The sequence below is a fragment of the Pipra filicauda genome, unplaced genomic scaffold, assembly GCF_003945595.2.
Source record: "Pipra filicauda isolate LSUMZ 115617 unplaced genomic scaffold, ASM394559v2 scaffold552_size545530_pilon, whole genome shotgun sequence".
In the NCBI taxonomy this organism is placed as follows: Eukaryota; Metazoa; Chordata; class Aves; order Passeriformes; family Pipridae; genus Pipra; species Pipra filicauda.
Window position 1 is genome coordinate 395552 of NW_024104701.1, and position 14152 is coordinate 409703.

General features: G+C 42.9%; 2 protein-coding genes across 2 annotated transcripts in view; one reads left to right on the forward strand and one right to left on the reverse strand.

The window, feature by feature from the left end:
• HLCS (holocarboxylase synthetase) overlaps window positions 1-9541 on the forward strand; it is a 120409-nt gene extending 110868 nt beyond the window's left edge. Inside the window, exon 11 of the mRNA XM_039387310.1 lies at window positions 9480-9541. Coding sequence (XP_039243244.1) covers window positions 9480-9504 — 25 coding nt within the window. The 3' untranslated portion in view covers window positions 9505-9541. The remainder of the gene's footprint in view (window positions 1-9479) is intronic.
• The window catches only part of SIM2 (SIM bHLH transcription factor 2), a 57424-nt gene continuing 43278 nt past the window's right edge, over window positions 7-14152 (reverse strand). Inside the window, exons 9-11 of the mRNA XM_027730059.2 lie at window positions 13222-13390; window positions 11464-11872; window positions 7-4407 (exon numbers count right to left, since the gene is read on the reverse strand). Coding sequence (XP_027585860.1) covers window positions 3680-4407; window positions 11464-11872; window positions 13222-13390 — 1306 coding nt within the window. The 3' untranslated portion in view covers window positions 7-3679. The remainder of the gene's footprint in view (window positions 4408-11463; window positions 11873-13221; window positions 13391-14152) is intronic.

Below are 14152 nucleotides of genomic sequence, written 5' to 3' on the forward strand. Positions count from 1 at the left end.
CTACAGGATTTTTATTAACATTTTAACGGTTTTGTTTTACATAATAAATAAGCAAAAATGCTTTACATTTTTTTAGGGAATACATATATAATTCTGAGCATTAATAGGTTGTTTGGTTTGCGTGCTTCTTCACCTACACTTGCCAAATAGCTTTTTACCTGCATCATATTAAAAAAAAAAAAAAAAAAAAAGCAAAATCTAAAGTTCAGGAAAAGAAACGGAATAATAACATTTTCTCTGTGTTGCTTTTGAAGCGTGACTGAAGTGTTGAGAAAACCATTTGTGTCCTGTTTTGAGATTTTTTTAGAGAAATTCTGGCAGATTTCCCGTTCGTTTGCACTTTCAGTGATATATTCTCCAATTTTACATCCACTGTGCTTAATTCCCTTAAATTACTTTTATGCCCTTTTTCAAATCACGGGCCTGCAGAGACCTGGAGATGAGTCTGTTCCCTTATCACCTTATTTACATTGCACTCTTTCAATTAAGAGGGTAAAAACTTCACGTGGGATTGACTTTTCCGACTTTACACCGGTCTGGTGGAAGGTTCCCTGTCCATGGGGGTTGGAAGTGGATGATCTTTAAAGTCCCTTCCAACCCAAACCGTTCTATGATTCTTTGATTTTGATGGAATATTCCCTCTCTCACTCTCCATATCATTTTCTTGCCAGATCTGAACCCCCCCCAAGGGTTAAAATCCTGTGAAGCCCCATGACAAAGGCGTCTGCAGTGGCTCAAAGGGAGAAATGAGGTTGTTTTTCATAATATATTCCAATTCACACTCCTCTTCAGTGTCATAATTTTTCCCCGTTATTAAAACCACTGCCACTGTGGTGGCTGTGCCCTGTTGTGCACCTCGAGTGTGCTGAGAACATCTGTAGTTTAACTGATTAAAAGTCATATTTTTCTCCTGATATAATTGACTCCCGTCCCAGCTGTGAACACAAAAATGCTGTTTTCTGGTTTTGGAATGGCAGGAAAAAACATTCCACGCGTTTGCTTTTGTAATCACAGGTCTTTCCTAAAAACCTTCCCCTGTATTATCATCTGTGAACGTGTAATTGGTTCATTTTTGCCTAATAGGGGAAAGTTCCGGTGCCCGAGTGTCGCGTCCCATAAAACATCTGGGGGAGAATGATGGAACACCTCCTCTGCTCAGGCTCCCTGAATAAAGCCTGGAAGTGTGAATAACAGGGTAGAGGCTGGAGAAACATTTTGTGGTGTTTTGCTGAGAAATATCAATGGTGTCTTTTAACCAAAGCCTAATTTGTACGTTCCCAAAACCGTGTTTTTATAGCGAGAAGGACTCGGAAGAACGGCAAAAACGCAGAAGATTTTGGGTGCAGCAATGCCATTAATGAGGTACCAAGTGCAGTGTGAGAGTTGTGCATCAGGTTTCTTTTTAATGATGCAAACAATGCCAGTTCCTCCTTTCCAGGGCATGGGTTTAATTTAACAAAATTAACATCTGCATAATTGCGTCTTTTAAGGAGTTGGGGTCATTTGTCAGCACCACTGGCTGGGAAGGCTCTTAACCACAGCCACTGTAAAACCAGCTTGTGTCTCATCCCTTTGATTTATAAAGTCAGAGTGATAATAATTTACATTTTTACAGCTTTTCTGGAGACTTGCAACTTCTCCAGCATTAAACAAACCAAGGAGCACAGTTGCACTGATTTATGCTGGTTTGGTTCTGCTTTTGGTTGTGGTTTTTTTTAAGTCACTGTTCTGGAAATCACTGATTAGGTATTTTTTGTTATATTTAGCACGAAATATAATTTTCATGCAACTGAAAACATCAGACAAGTGAGAGCTCCCAAGTGAACATCACTTTATAATAAAGCCTTCTCTGTTAACCTTTTAATTTTTAAGCAATGCAAATACTAAAAATTGTTTTCAAACCTATGATTTAAAAGTATTTTTTGTGTACTCGTAGCAATAAATATTCATACCTAGAAGGAAGTGACTTTATTGTTGTATTCTGGTGGAAGGTTCACTCTCTGTGGCAGGGGGTTGGAACTGGATGATCTTTAAGGTCCCTTCCAACCCAAACCATTCTGAGATCCTTTGAGAAAGTATTTATGTGGCTGGTGCAATATGGAAAAAACTCTTGCTCATGGATTGCACCTTGTCAGATAAAACCATAAGGGAATAGACACTTAAAAAAATTACATGTTCTCCATCCTTTATGTGCAGCAATAGAATCACAGAATGGTTTGGGTTGGAAGGGACCTTAAAGATCACCCAGTTCCAACCCCCTGCCATGGGCAGGGACACCTTCCACTAGACCAGGTTGTTTCCTTCAGTGAAGGTCTTTTAGAGGGATAAGAGAGAGACTTTGAAAAGTCTGAATTAGCCTTGAATTGGACTAAAAAGCAGAGTTGACTCGGATCTACAGCAACATTTGTTGTTGTTTTTTATGGCTCTTGTTTAGGGAGTCGTTCGTTGTTTTGTCAAGAAAAGAACTGAGGAAGTTTGGGAAGTGGTTCAAAACCACAGTGGACTGACTGTTGTCAGTTAAACACACACAGACCCACGTGTCTCCTCGTTTGTAAACTTCACAAAGAAGTAAAAATAAAGGGGGTGAAAATCTCTTCCTAACTGGCTGGACAAAATGGGAGCGTTTGTGCAATTTGGGATTTGTGAAGTGCACGAGTCAGTCAGACCCCAGTCCTACCTTTGTGCTGACAACAAGATTTATCCTTAAGGAAGTTCAGTGTGTTGAAAGCTGAACCTTTCAAAGTTCACAATTCTGGCAAGTTTGAAATAAAGCATAAACGTTCTTTATTCTCTTGACTATAAAGAAAACATTTCTGGTGCTGTTATTAAGATGCATTTTTGAGTAGCTGGGGTTAAAATCTGCACAGTTCTCCCAGAATTCCCAATGAAACACATGATTGAGAAGTTTCTTTTTCTTATTACAACACTTTATGGGGAATAGTTGTTAGTTCCTGCTACGCAGTTTGTCCCAATTTGCCATGACAAGACCTGTAACCCTGTGATACGTATTAATTTGTTGTATTGTCCCTTGTCAAGATGAATGGTGGTGGTAACAATCTCAGAACACTGAAATCTACGTTAAATAAATCAAATTTAGGTTTGATTTATTTAGTTTAAAACGTTTTGGGTAATTAATAAATAAGCTTTTTTTTTTTTTTTCCCAAACACGAATTCTGTTTGGTTAGTACAGCTGTATTGTGGCCACTAAAAATCACCAATCTCTCAACAAAGTTCATTTGTCAGGGTGTGGGGTGGAAAGATGATGTAAAGTTTTCACACAATTTGTCCAAAAAAAAAACTAAACTAGAGTGTATAGTTAATGATAAAAAAAAAAAAAATCTTGAATGTATTTTGAGAAGGAGGGGGTTAAGGAAAAAAAAAAAATGTTCTCCATATAAATCTCTGCATATAACACCTATCATTTCTTTTTGTTGCACACTATAAAATAACAAAAATAAGATCTGTAACGTGTCTTCCCACTGGCACCAGAGCTCAGTCTGGGACAACGAAGCGTGGGAAGCTGGATGGAGGGGGTTTTTCCTGACCACTGTCACACGAGCCTGTCCCTCACCGACCCTCAGCTGCTCTCAGTAAATGTAACCGTGTTTTCTCATGCTTTTTTTTTTGGCAAATCATTACAGTTTGGCTTCTTAATTAAAGGTAAATACTCCTGTTACCGTCACCTCCCGTTGGCAATTATTACAGAAGTTCCGATATAATGGGGTAGTGCAGATTCCTTGTGGGTTTCTGGAGAGGAAGCCGAGGAGGGGCTTTGGTTTTTGTAAAGAAACGTATTTACTTCCTCGGAATTGTATCCATAGCTTTCCCCCGCGTGGCCCGTGGCCGTGCAGGACGAGGTTTGGAACGCGCCGTGCTTGGCCAGAACGTGGTGGTAATTGAGGAGCACGAACGGGACTTGTCCCGAGGGTCTCACATCCATCACACGCTCGCTCTCGGAGTCGTGGTCGAGCTTTACAGTCATTCTCTCCTCGCCGTCCAGTTCCTCCAGGTTTGCAGGGTGGTGACCAATGTGCCCGTACTTGGGTTCTTTCACACAAATCCTTCTTGTCTGCTCGTACACCGAGGGCATTGGCAGGAGGTGACTTAGTTGTCCTATAGCTTTGGACTGGAAACATTCCGATTTTGGCAGCAGGGAGCTGGCAATGGAGTTTGAAAAAGAACTTTCGTTAATGCTCATTTTTTCTTGGAGGTCTCTGTTGAAGGCCAACTTGTTCTCCTCTTTAATGAGGTGGGGAGGTGGCTGGATCCTGGGTTCTATTTTGTTGTGTTTCATGATGGTGGAATCATAAATCTCTTCTTTGTACCTGCTGCCTGCCATGGGCGCGGTGCAGCTCGTGAAGTTGTCGGGGAGAGCGTCCTGGCTGTATCTCCTGTTGGATATGGGGACTTGCAGGAAAGAGAAAACACATTAGTTACTGACCACAACCCCTGTAAGAGTCAGACTCAACACTTTATGCCTGAACTTTAACACCCATTTGGGTTGGGCCAGATCCAGGTCCCAGTGAAGACATTAGAGACATTCCCGTTCACCTCAGTGGCTTTGGATAAATCTCTTTAAGACAGGGCTGGAAAGTTAAAAAAAAAAATCCACCCAACCTCTTCAGAAGAGTTGAACCATCCTGAAAAGCTTTTATATGTGAAATGCCCATTTACTTACTTGACTGAATAATTGCATCATTGACATTATTAATATAGTTAAATCTGGGAAATTAAACCAGAGAAATACTTGGAAATGTGACCTGTCAAAAAATGTTGACCTTAAAGAAGCTCCTTGCAGAGATTTATCAAAGGATTTACCAAAGGCTGGGCGACATTATTACATATCAATGATCCCATGGTTAGAGTAAAACAGAATTTATTCTTCCTGTCACTGTGGGAGTGTATTGGACACATCCTTGTGAGGAGAACATCTAATTCATGATATCTATTTGTGGTATATGTAATACCTAGGTAGATATTAGAAGGTGACGTGTCAGTGTCTAATTTGTGATACCTCTTTGTGGTATATGTGATATCTGGATTGTGTCACATTAAAGACTTTGCTCTTTCTCTTTGAAAAACTAATATCAGGTATTAAAAAAATCTATAGGAAAGCAACCTAAATGCCCCTTGAGTAATGCTGTATTTCTGCTTTTAAGATACTATCATGTAACAATATATATAAATATTATATATATTATATATATTATATATAAACATATATAATTATATATAATATATATTATATATTTATATATATTATTATTTTTATATATATTATTATATAACATTATAAATGAAGGTTACAACATTGTCATTTAAACTACTCCTCCAAGGCATTTTTGGAAGTTTTATGTTAAAGGAAAAACAAGGCCCTGAGCAAATTTCTCAAGTTAAACTCAATTTTGTGTTGCCTTCACTGAAAGCCCTGGACACTTAAGTACCTTTTGTAAAAGGGATTTGCTGTTTTTCTAGCGATTTTATTCAACATCCTAAAGGTTTTGGAGTTCCTCTGTAGTGGTTGGTGATGTAACTGTAGCCTCTAATAATTAAATATTCCCTGTGCTGTAGTAGACTGGCAAAGCCTTCATGTATAACAGAGGAAGCAGAAACAGCTCAATTGTCCCCCCTTTTTTTTTTATATGCAGAACTCCATTAATTTCAGAGGGAGTTGCACCACATAATTAACACCAGAATTTAAACAGAAATCTGGTTCCAATTTCTTCTTGATCAACACACCACCCTCTTAGAAACAATAACCTTTCAAGTTATTCTTTTTCGTTTCCATGGATATATTTTTTACCAAGAAGTACATGCTGAACTAAACTGAAATACTCAGCAGCTGTTGAAAAATGGCCTTTTTAGATCACAAATCAAACCAGGATTCGGCCACGTGCTTGAGTATAACTTGGAAATTTCACCTGTGTAGTGACACCAATTTTAACTCCACATGTGATATTTTTACTACGAATAAGTGTAGATGCTGAGAACTACTGACATGTAATTAATCTGGTGTAACTAATCTGATATTCTGGTTTTGACTTCCCCAGGGGCGATGGGTTTGTCTCCTTACTGCAGTGTGGAGTATTCTCACTTTATGGCTCTCCTCTAATCTCTGAACGAAATGTTGTCCTTTTCCATTTTTAGAGACTAAGAGAACTTGGAAGAAGCTGAAGCAACACAGCAACCAGCTGGCCCCTGTCTTGTTATCTTCCTTTCTGTAATCTCAGGTTCTGCTGGGCTCGTGGCTGCCTTTTTGGCTCCAATGAGTAATTTGCATACTTGGGAGATGTGCAGGATACAATCCATTCTGTTCTATCCTGTCTCCCAAATGTGGTTTTCATCTCTTTTCCTGAGGAAGAAGGTAAAAGTCTGGTTAATTGTTTGCAGGCTTCCACTGAAGTTGTCAGCACGTTTGTGGAGTCAGAGCAGAGAGAGGAGTTAGTCAGGCCCCGACTTCTGCTCGGTGTGAGCAGGGACAGGACCCAGGGAAGGGCTGGAGCTGGGACAGGGCAGGCTCAGGGTGGATCTCAGGACAAGGTTCTTCCCCCAGAGGGTGGTGGGCACTGCCCAGGCTCCCCAGGGCAGTGGGCACGGCCCCAAGGCTGCCAGAGCTCCAGGAGGGTTTGGACAACGCTCTGAGGGACAGGAGGGGATTGTTGGGGTGTCCTGGGCAGGGCCAGGGCTTGGACTGGATGATCCTTTTGGGTCCTTCCAGCTCAGGATATTCTGTGATTCTGTCACATGATTTTAAGTCGTGTCTGCAGTGCAAGACTACGGGCCTTTTTGTCTGCTCACATTCAGAAGAGTTACTGGACTTAAAACTGCTTTTGTCTTCCTTTGCAGGCAGAAACCTGAGGATGCCCTGGGACATCCTGGGACTCCTCCTGGGGAGCTTTTCATGCAGAGGTTCACAGAAAGCTGAGCAGCTGCTTTGTGTTGCTGTGGAAGGGCAGCACCCCCAGGGTCACTTCCACGTGAGCAGTTGCCAGAGAACCTGCCCTGGCAGGTGCACAGGGATCCCTCACATCCTGCACTTCTCTGGGAGTGTTCCAGAGGTGCCTGGATGTGGCCCTTGGGGCCATGGATTAGGGGTGATTGTGGTGGTGCTGGGTGAGGGTGGCACTGGATGATCATGAAGGTTTCTTCCAACCTTGGTGATTCTGTGATTCTATGGGTATAAACACCTTATGGTCACTGAAGTCAGTGCATGACTTCAGGATGCTTTTCAGGCCACTCTTGTGCCAGAGCAACTCAGCTGTGTCAGGTGAGCTGGATACACTGCACACCTAAGGTTCTATATCATACAATCATGGAAAGGTTTGGGTTGGAGGGGACCTTAAAGATCAACCAGTGCCACCCCCTGCCATGGGCAGGGACACCTCCCACTAGCCCAGGTTGCTCCAAGTCCCATCCAACCTGGCCTTGGACACTTCCAGGGATCCAGGGGCAGCCACAGCCTCTCTGGGCAACCTGTGCCAGGGCCTCCCCACCCTCACAGGGAAGGATTTCTTCTCAATATCTAATCCAACCCTACCCTCTCTCAATTTAAAACCATTTCCCCTTGTTCTGTCATTATCTGCCTATATAAAAAGTCCCTCTCCTTCTTTTTTATCCCTCTGTGTCAAACAAAGCAAAGATACAACAGGTCTTAATACTGTCCATGCCCATGAGAAAGACACTTTTTAGATTAACTCTGTGCTGTGTCCTGGTCTAAATCCTACTTGTAAGTCATCCGAGACATGGGTTGATGTTCTCTATTACTCTCCCTCCAAAACCAAAGATAAGATAACATGATCTTCCAGACCTCTTTGTCTCTAGTGAAGTACACTTTGCAAAAATGTCACTTATTTCTTTCAGGAGGAAGATAAACCTGGAGCTTTTTCATGGGTTTTCTCAGTGTTCTTCCTAATTCCCTGACTTTGGACATGATTAATAGCACTGAGCCTCCCACAGAGAGCACAGGCTGGCCAACAGCACAAACTGAAGGAGAAGTGGGTCCTGTGGTATCCACAGTAGCAATTTATCCATTTGAGTGTACAAAGGAAACTTCCCTCACTAAGAATACGGTTGCCTTCACTGAAATGAGCTTCTTTTCTGATGACTAGGCCAGCTGGGGGAGAAAAAAAAAAAAAAGTGGAAGAAGCTTCAAAACCAGATTCAGATTCTGAGGCAGAAACATCTGATTTGCAGGCACTTGTATCTGCTACGTGCCTTTTCAGAGCTTTGATGGCTTGGCATGATCGTCTTCCAATCTCTGATCTCTCCCAAAGAAGCTATTTTCCATGGAGAAAAATGTCTTTGGCCCACGGCGCTCTTGGCAGGCGCTCCCGTGGATGTGATGTGGAATAGCCCTCGCATCCAACCCGGTTGCCAGATGTCATATTTGGCATCGCCTTTGGATGGATGGGAGACAATGATGCTGAGCAGATCCTCCCTTGCTTTGAAGCTCCCTGGCTGTCAGTTTTTCAGGGAGCCACTGGAAAAAGCAGCAGTTGACAGGGTAAGGGAGATCAGACGCCCCCTTTTACAGCAAAAAAAGTGGCTCCCAAAGGTTCGGATTTCGCTTCTGCCACCAGCCTCAAAAGTGCAGCAGCACTGACTCAACTTCAGGAGGAAACAAGGCTGGAACAATTAGATATAAATCCTGTCTGCAGTGGAGCCTCTGTTTTTCTTTTGCTTCTTACAACACTATGTGTCAAGCCATGATCTCAGACCAGGCCCATGTTTGACCGTATTCTTTTTTTCCCTCCTAAACAGCACAACTGTCAGTGCTTCTGAAAGGAATTAATTGTACCAAGTCAGTTTTCATCAAATATCTGCTAAAATCCATCTGTGCTCAAAAAAGAACCCACACATTCCAACTTGAGCAAGAAAACCTTAAGTAGGAATAGAACCAGAAATAAGAACCACTGGTATTGCAGGTCCATTTTCCTCATCACGAGGAAAATGTGTTTCCTCATCATGAGAAAAATGTGTTTCCTCATCATGAGAAAGATGTGTTTCCTCATCATGAGGCAAGTGTGATGAGGCTGACAAATACCAGGAGTTACTTGCAGGTTTTTTTGGGGAGGGTTTTTTTTTTTTTTATCCTGACATATTTAACAGTATTCCTGTGGAAACCTTCTGATGGAATATATTTACTAGGAGCTACCTGCCCACACCAATTGCTCATCTGCTGCTCTGCTCACTGGGCTTTGCTGACAAATGTTATGGCAAGTTTTAGAGTCTGTTCTGTGAACAAGCTCTTCTTTCCACATCCATTCTTAGTGTTGGTCTGGAAGCAGAGAAGAAGAGCTGGGCTGATTTCTCTACACTTAGAGTAGCTCTATGCTATCCTTACTGCAGAATTCACTTCAATCTTTATCCTTATCCTCAAAAAACGTAACTTTTTCTTATTCTTTTATTTTCTTTTTTTTTCCTTAAAGACAAAGCCATTTCTTATTTTTGGTCTAAAATTCTTCCTTTTCCCACAACAGCAACCAAAGGAAACGAGCAAATTAGAGGAGCATGAGCTCAGGAAAAGCATTTAACCTGCTCTTGGCTGTAAGAAGAGCTTCAGCCTTGCTCATTTTCAACCTAAACACAGAAGAGTGAAGTGAAATGCCACGGTCAGTGAGGTGAGGTCCATCAGCTGGGTGAGGTCAAACAGTCCTGTGAAGGACAAAGCCCTGGGGAGAAGTTATTTGCTCCTCTGTGGGGGACACATTCAGTGTCTGATGCTGTCTGATGAGGAAGCTCAGCCCTTAAACATCTGCTGATATTCACTTCAAGGTCTTGGCTATCTAATGTAGTGTCCCTGAGTGAATAAATTCTTGTTTCTGGTACTCAAAAAACTGTCTTGAGCCTACCTTTTCTAATTTTTTTTATATTAAATTTTTCTAGTTCTCCTTTCATTCCAACCTCACCATGCAGGAAGAAAGGAGTGTTTCCACCCAACTTTATAACAGATGTCCACCAGTCCATCCTCATCAGTGATTTTAAACTGATCAAAATAGGGTGCAGGTGAGATCTAAGGGTTGGCTCTGGATTGGGAAGGGATAAACCAGAGTGCTGCCTAAAGGAATTCTTCTAAATTCAGCAGGTTTCCAGCCCTGTGCATTCTGTTACAGAGCTGATCTGAATTCTGCACTTGCTGATGTTCTCTGACAGTTTCAGATACATCTTAACTCACAAAAAAGTAATTAATGTGACTGTTCAAACTAGTCTGTGGTGGGGTTTTATATGTAATTTTACTTTGCATCTCTCTGTAACAGGTTTTTGTACAACTCACAGTTACTGAAAGTAAAGTCTGTGGGGAGGGGGGGAATCTAGGCCAACTAAGGCTATTTTTGCTAAAATGAGCAGCAACCTGAAATCTCAGCAGAACTTGGCTTTGAGGCTCATTCATGAAAGCAATTATTTCATCAAAGCAATTATATTTAGAGTTGTGTGAGAGGAAGGTGAATGAGGGGAGTATTTAATGCTGTTACTTGAGCTGAAGATACTCTTGACACCATCCTGAAACAGTCTAATTTGCCAGAGTCTGGTTTGTCCTACTATTTTTATTTCTTTAGATAATTAACATTGTTCCTTGCCTATGTTGGAGGAGAAAACATCACAGCTTGACTCAACTTTCATTTTCCAGTTGGCCCAGCTGTGAGCCCAGGAGTGTTTATAATGAGAGATCAAGCTCTGCCAAAACCACTGCAATAAACCCTATTATTGTTGGATACAGGGAAAAAAATTAATGGGTTGGACTAGATGATCTCCAGAGGTCCCTTCTGTGATTCTGTGATTAGAGTGTATTTTGAGCTGCTTCACATTTGGTTACTTCATAACTTTTCAAGGTTATTTTTACAGGTTACCACCTCAAAGGAGTCAATGTCTTCAGTGCTTCCTTCAAAGCATTTGAGTTGGCCATCTGTACTGGGAGATGGATAGTGGGGAGGAGCACTAAAGACATTTTCAAATTCAGAATTATTATCAAATAAAGCAGAATTATTGCCCTGTAGTAACTGTAAGGTGAAGACATTCCTAATGGCTTTGTGCTCAGAAAGGACAACCTTCAATTTTTATGGAAACAGATCATGTTTATTTTAATCCCTGTGTGTGAGCTGAAGTACATTTTGGTTCAATCTGACTTCAGCAATGACTTACCTGAGCAATTCCCCTAAAGAACTCTGAGAGTGCAAAACATGAGGGCGAACTGTGCCAGTATTGAAGGAGGTGATATCTCTGTGCTGTTCTAAAAGCGATCCTGGTGAATCCATTCCACCAGGTGAATTGGTGAATATTGATAATATTCCCAATCAAGTGCTGATGGTAATGGGAAGAAGGATCAACATGTGAATGCTGTAAACACAGTGGTTGTTACCTTTCACTGCCTCTGATTTTCTGTGTTTCCTAAATCCCTGCTTTCAAGACACAGATCATTCCCGGACACCCCCACAGCCTTTTATCTTTCCTCGAAGCGACACCCACCTTCATAACTCTGTGCAAGGTTATGCCTGATGATGTTCACTGGCTGCTCAGGAAGGCTTTTGGACGGTGACTGGCTGTTGGGTACCAAGGGGTTGGTGTAGTGCCACTGGCACTCCCCGTTGGTCTGCAGCGTGCTCAGGAAGAGCCGCGCCACTTCACAAGGTGCTCCTTGAGCCTGCCCGAACTTTGCAGGCAGCATTTGTTTTTTGCCACTGAAGACGTGGGAATCCACAGGGAAGTGTCCATAATGGTAGGAGAAGGGCAGGCTGTACGGTGGGGCGTATAAAAGTTCGCTGTTTTCTGAATGGAAGGTTTGTTCCTGAATGGCGGCGGCGTTCACGGCGGGGCTGGATCGCCAGCTTCCCACCTGGCTGCATTCCAGTTTGTCTGTTTGGAACGAGCTGTATTGCTGGGGGAAAGAGAAGAAAAAAAAAGAGAGGGAGGGGGGAAAGAGAGTTAAATTTTTATATGGAACTGTAGAATGTATCATACAGGCAGCCCGGGCTGGGCCTCCTTTGCCTGCGATCTCAGGGGCTACAGGGACCGACTCACCGGGGAGGGTGAAGTTCCTTGTCTTCATGATGACTTTGCTTTCACTTAACGTGGGGACAAAAAAACTGCTTTGTCCTCTTAATGTTAAGTGTTTACTTGATAGTTTTGGTTTCACAGAATCCCAGAATCATTGAGGTTGAAAAAGAGCTCCGAGATCATCAAATCCACCCTGTGCCCCATCCCCACTTTGTCCCCCAGCCCAGAGCACTGAGTGCCACGGCCAGGCCTTCCTGGGACACCTCCAGGGCTGGGCACTCCAAACCTCCCTGGGCAGCCCCTGCCAAGGCCTCACCACCCTTTCCAGCAGGAAATTCCTCCTGATGTCCAAACTGACCCTTCCTGGTACAGCTGGAGGCCGTTCCCTCTCCTCCTGTCCCTTGTTCCCTGGCAGCAGAGCCCGACCCCCCCCGGCTCCCCCCTCCTGTCAGGGAGTTGCAGAGCCAGAAGGTCCCCCCTGAGCCTCCTTTTCTCCAGGCTGAGCCCCCCCAGCTCCCTCAGCCCCTCCTGCTGCTCCAGCCCCTTCCCCAGCTCCGTTCCCTTCCCTGCACACGCTCCAGCCCCTCCATGTCTCTCTTCCATGAGGTTCCAGAACTGGACACAGCCAAACTGAGAGTAGGCAGTTGTAAGTACCAGAGGGCAGAAGTTTGTTCTAAAGTACTGTCAGTACTAGACCATGAAAAAGGTTTAGCATATCAAGCTTTAGAATGGTAGAAAGACCAAATCTGTCCTTTGCATCAGCTTCTTTCACAATATTTTTCTCTTCCCACTCTCTCCCTCATCATTCTCTCCAGCCTCCTAATGCTTTTTGGGATCTCACTGTTGGGAATGAAGTAATATCTATGTGACATCAAAGACCCCACGTGGCAGCAGGGAACGAGACTCATTCTACACCAGCACAAATTTTCACAACACAGCTATTCTTAGTAGGGTTTTTTTCATCTTTTTGCCAAGAAAAGGCATTGTTTTTTTTTTCAGTGCTTCAGATATGTCACATCTAAAAGCTTTTGCATCATTTGCTAGAGCGGTTTGTACTACCTGTGCTGTCCACCCCAGGAACAAAAGGATCTAATTGTAATCTGGTTTATGAGGGATTTCCTGAGGCAGAACATGTCAGTGTTATAGTAAATTCAGTCCTGGATGATCTTTATCCTGCCCCAAACACTCTATGACAAAAATTGGTAAACAAATGTTGCCAGAAAAAGTTACCTGTTGTGGGTAAGGTGTTGTTCTGAGTTTTGCCTTCATTTTATTACTTTTGGGTTTGACTATTTTCCTTGTTTCCTGCGAGGTAGGTACTGAGTTTCTGCATGAAAACTGTGACTTGGAAATGGTAACCTGGTCCAGTGACAGCTGAAGTTCCTTATACTCAATATCTCTGCAAAAGAACAGTCCAATGAATTACATCCTCTAACAGGCCACACAAACCCAAAAGAGCTCCTGTGAAAACACATATTAGATTTCATAGTGGTTTAATTTTCATTCTTCCAAGATTTTTCCTGAGTCTGGGAATGTCAACAGGCAAGAAATCTTATGGTCTGACCTCATCCCCACGCCAGTCTATCACAAACATTCTGACAAAATCAGAACACTGAGAACCACGTTAACGTCTTTGTTTCTGAACCCAAGCTGTGCCAACTTCTCTCAGCCCCCCATGGGCACCCTGAGGTTTGGAATCAGCAGATAGAAAGACACAGATCAATTAATTTTTCTCCTGCTCAGTCAGGAACTGGTCTCTGCCCTGGCTCTCACAATCAGCCCCGAGGAAAGGAAAACGAGCAACGTTCCTCTCCCGTCAGCATCGTGTGCTTGTAACTACACCACGTGAGCTGCAGTGTTTTTTACCTTCTGATCACAGAATCACAGCATCATCAAGGCTGGAAAAGACTTTCAAGATCATCCAGTCCCACCCTCTCCCAGCACCAACAGAATCACCCCTAATCCATGTCCCCAAGGGACACATCCAGACACCTCTGGGACACTCCCACAGACAGGGACTCCACCACCTCCCTGGGACACTTATTCCAAGGCCTGACTATTCTTTTAGAGAAAAAAAATAATTCTAATCTCCAATCTGACCCTGTCCTGGTGCAATTTAAGGCCATTTCCTCTCCTCCTTTCCCTTGGACATGGCAGCAGA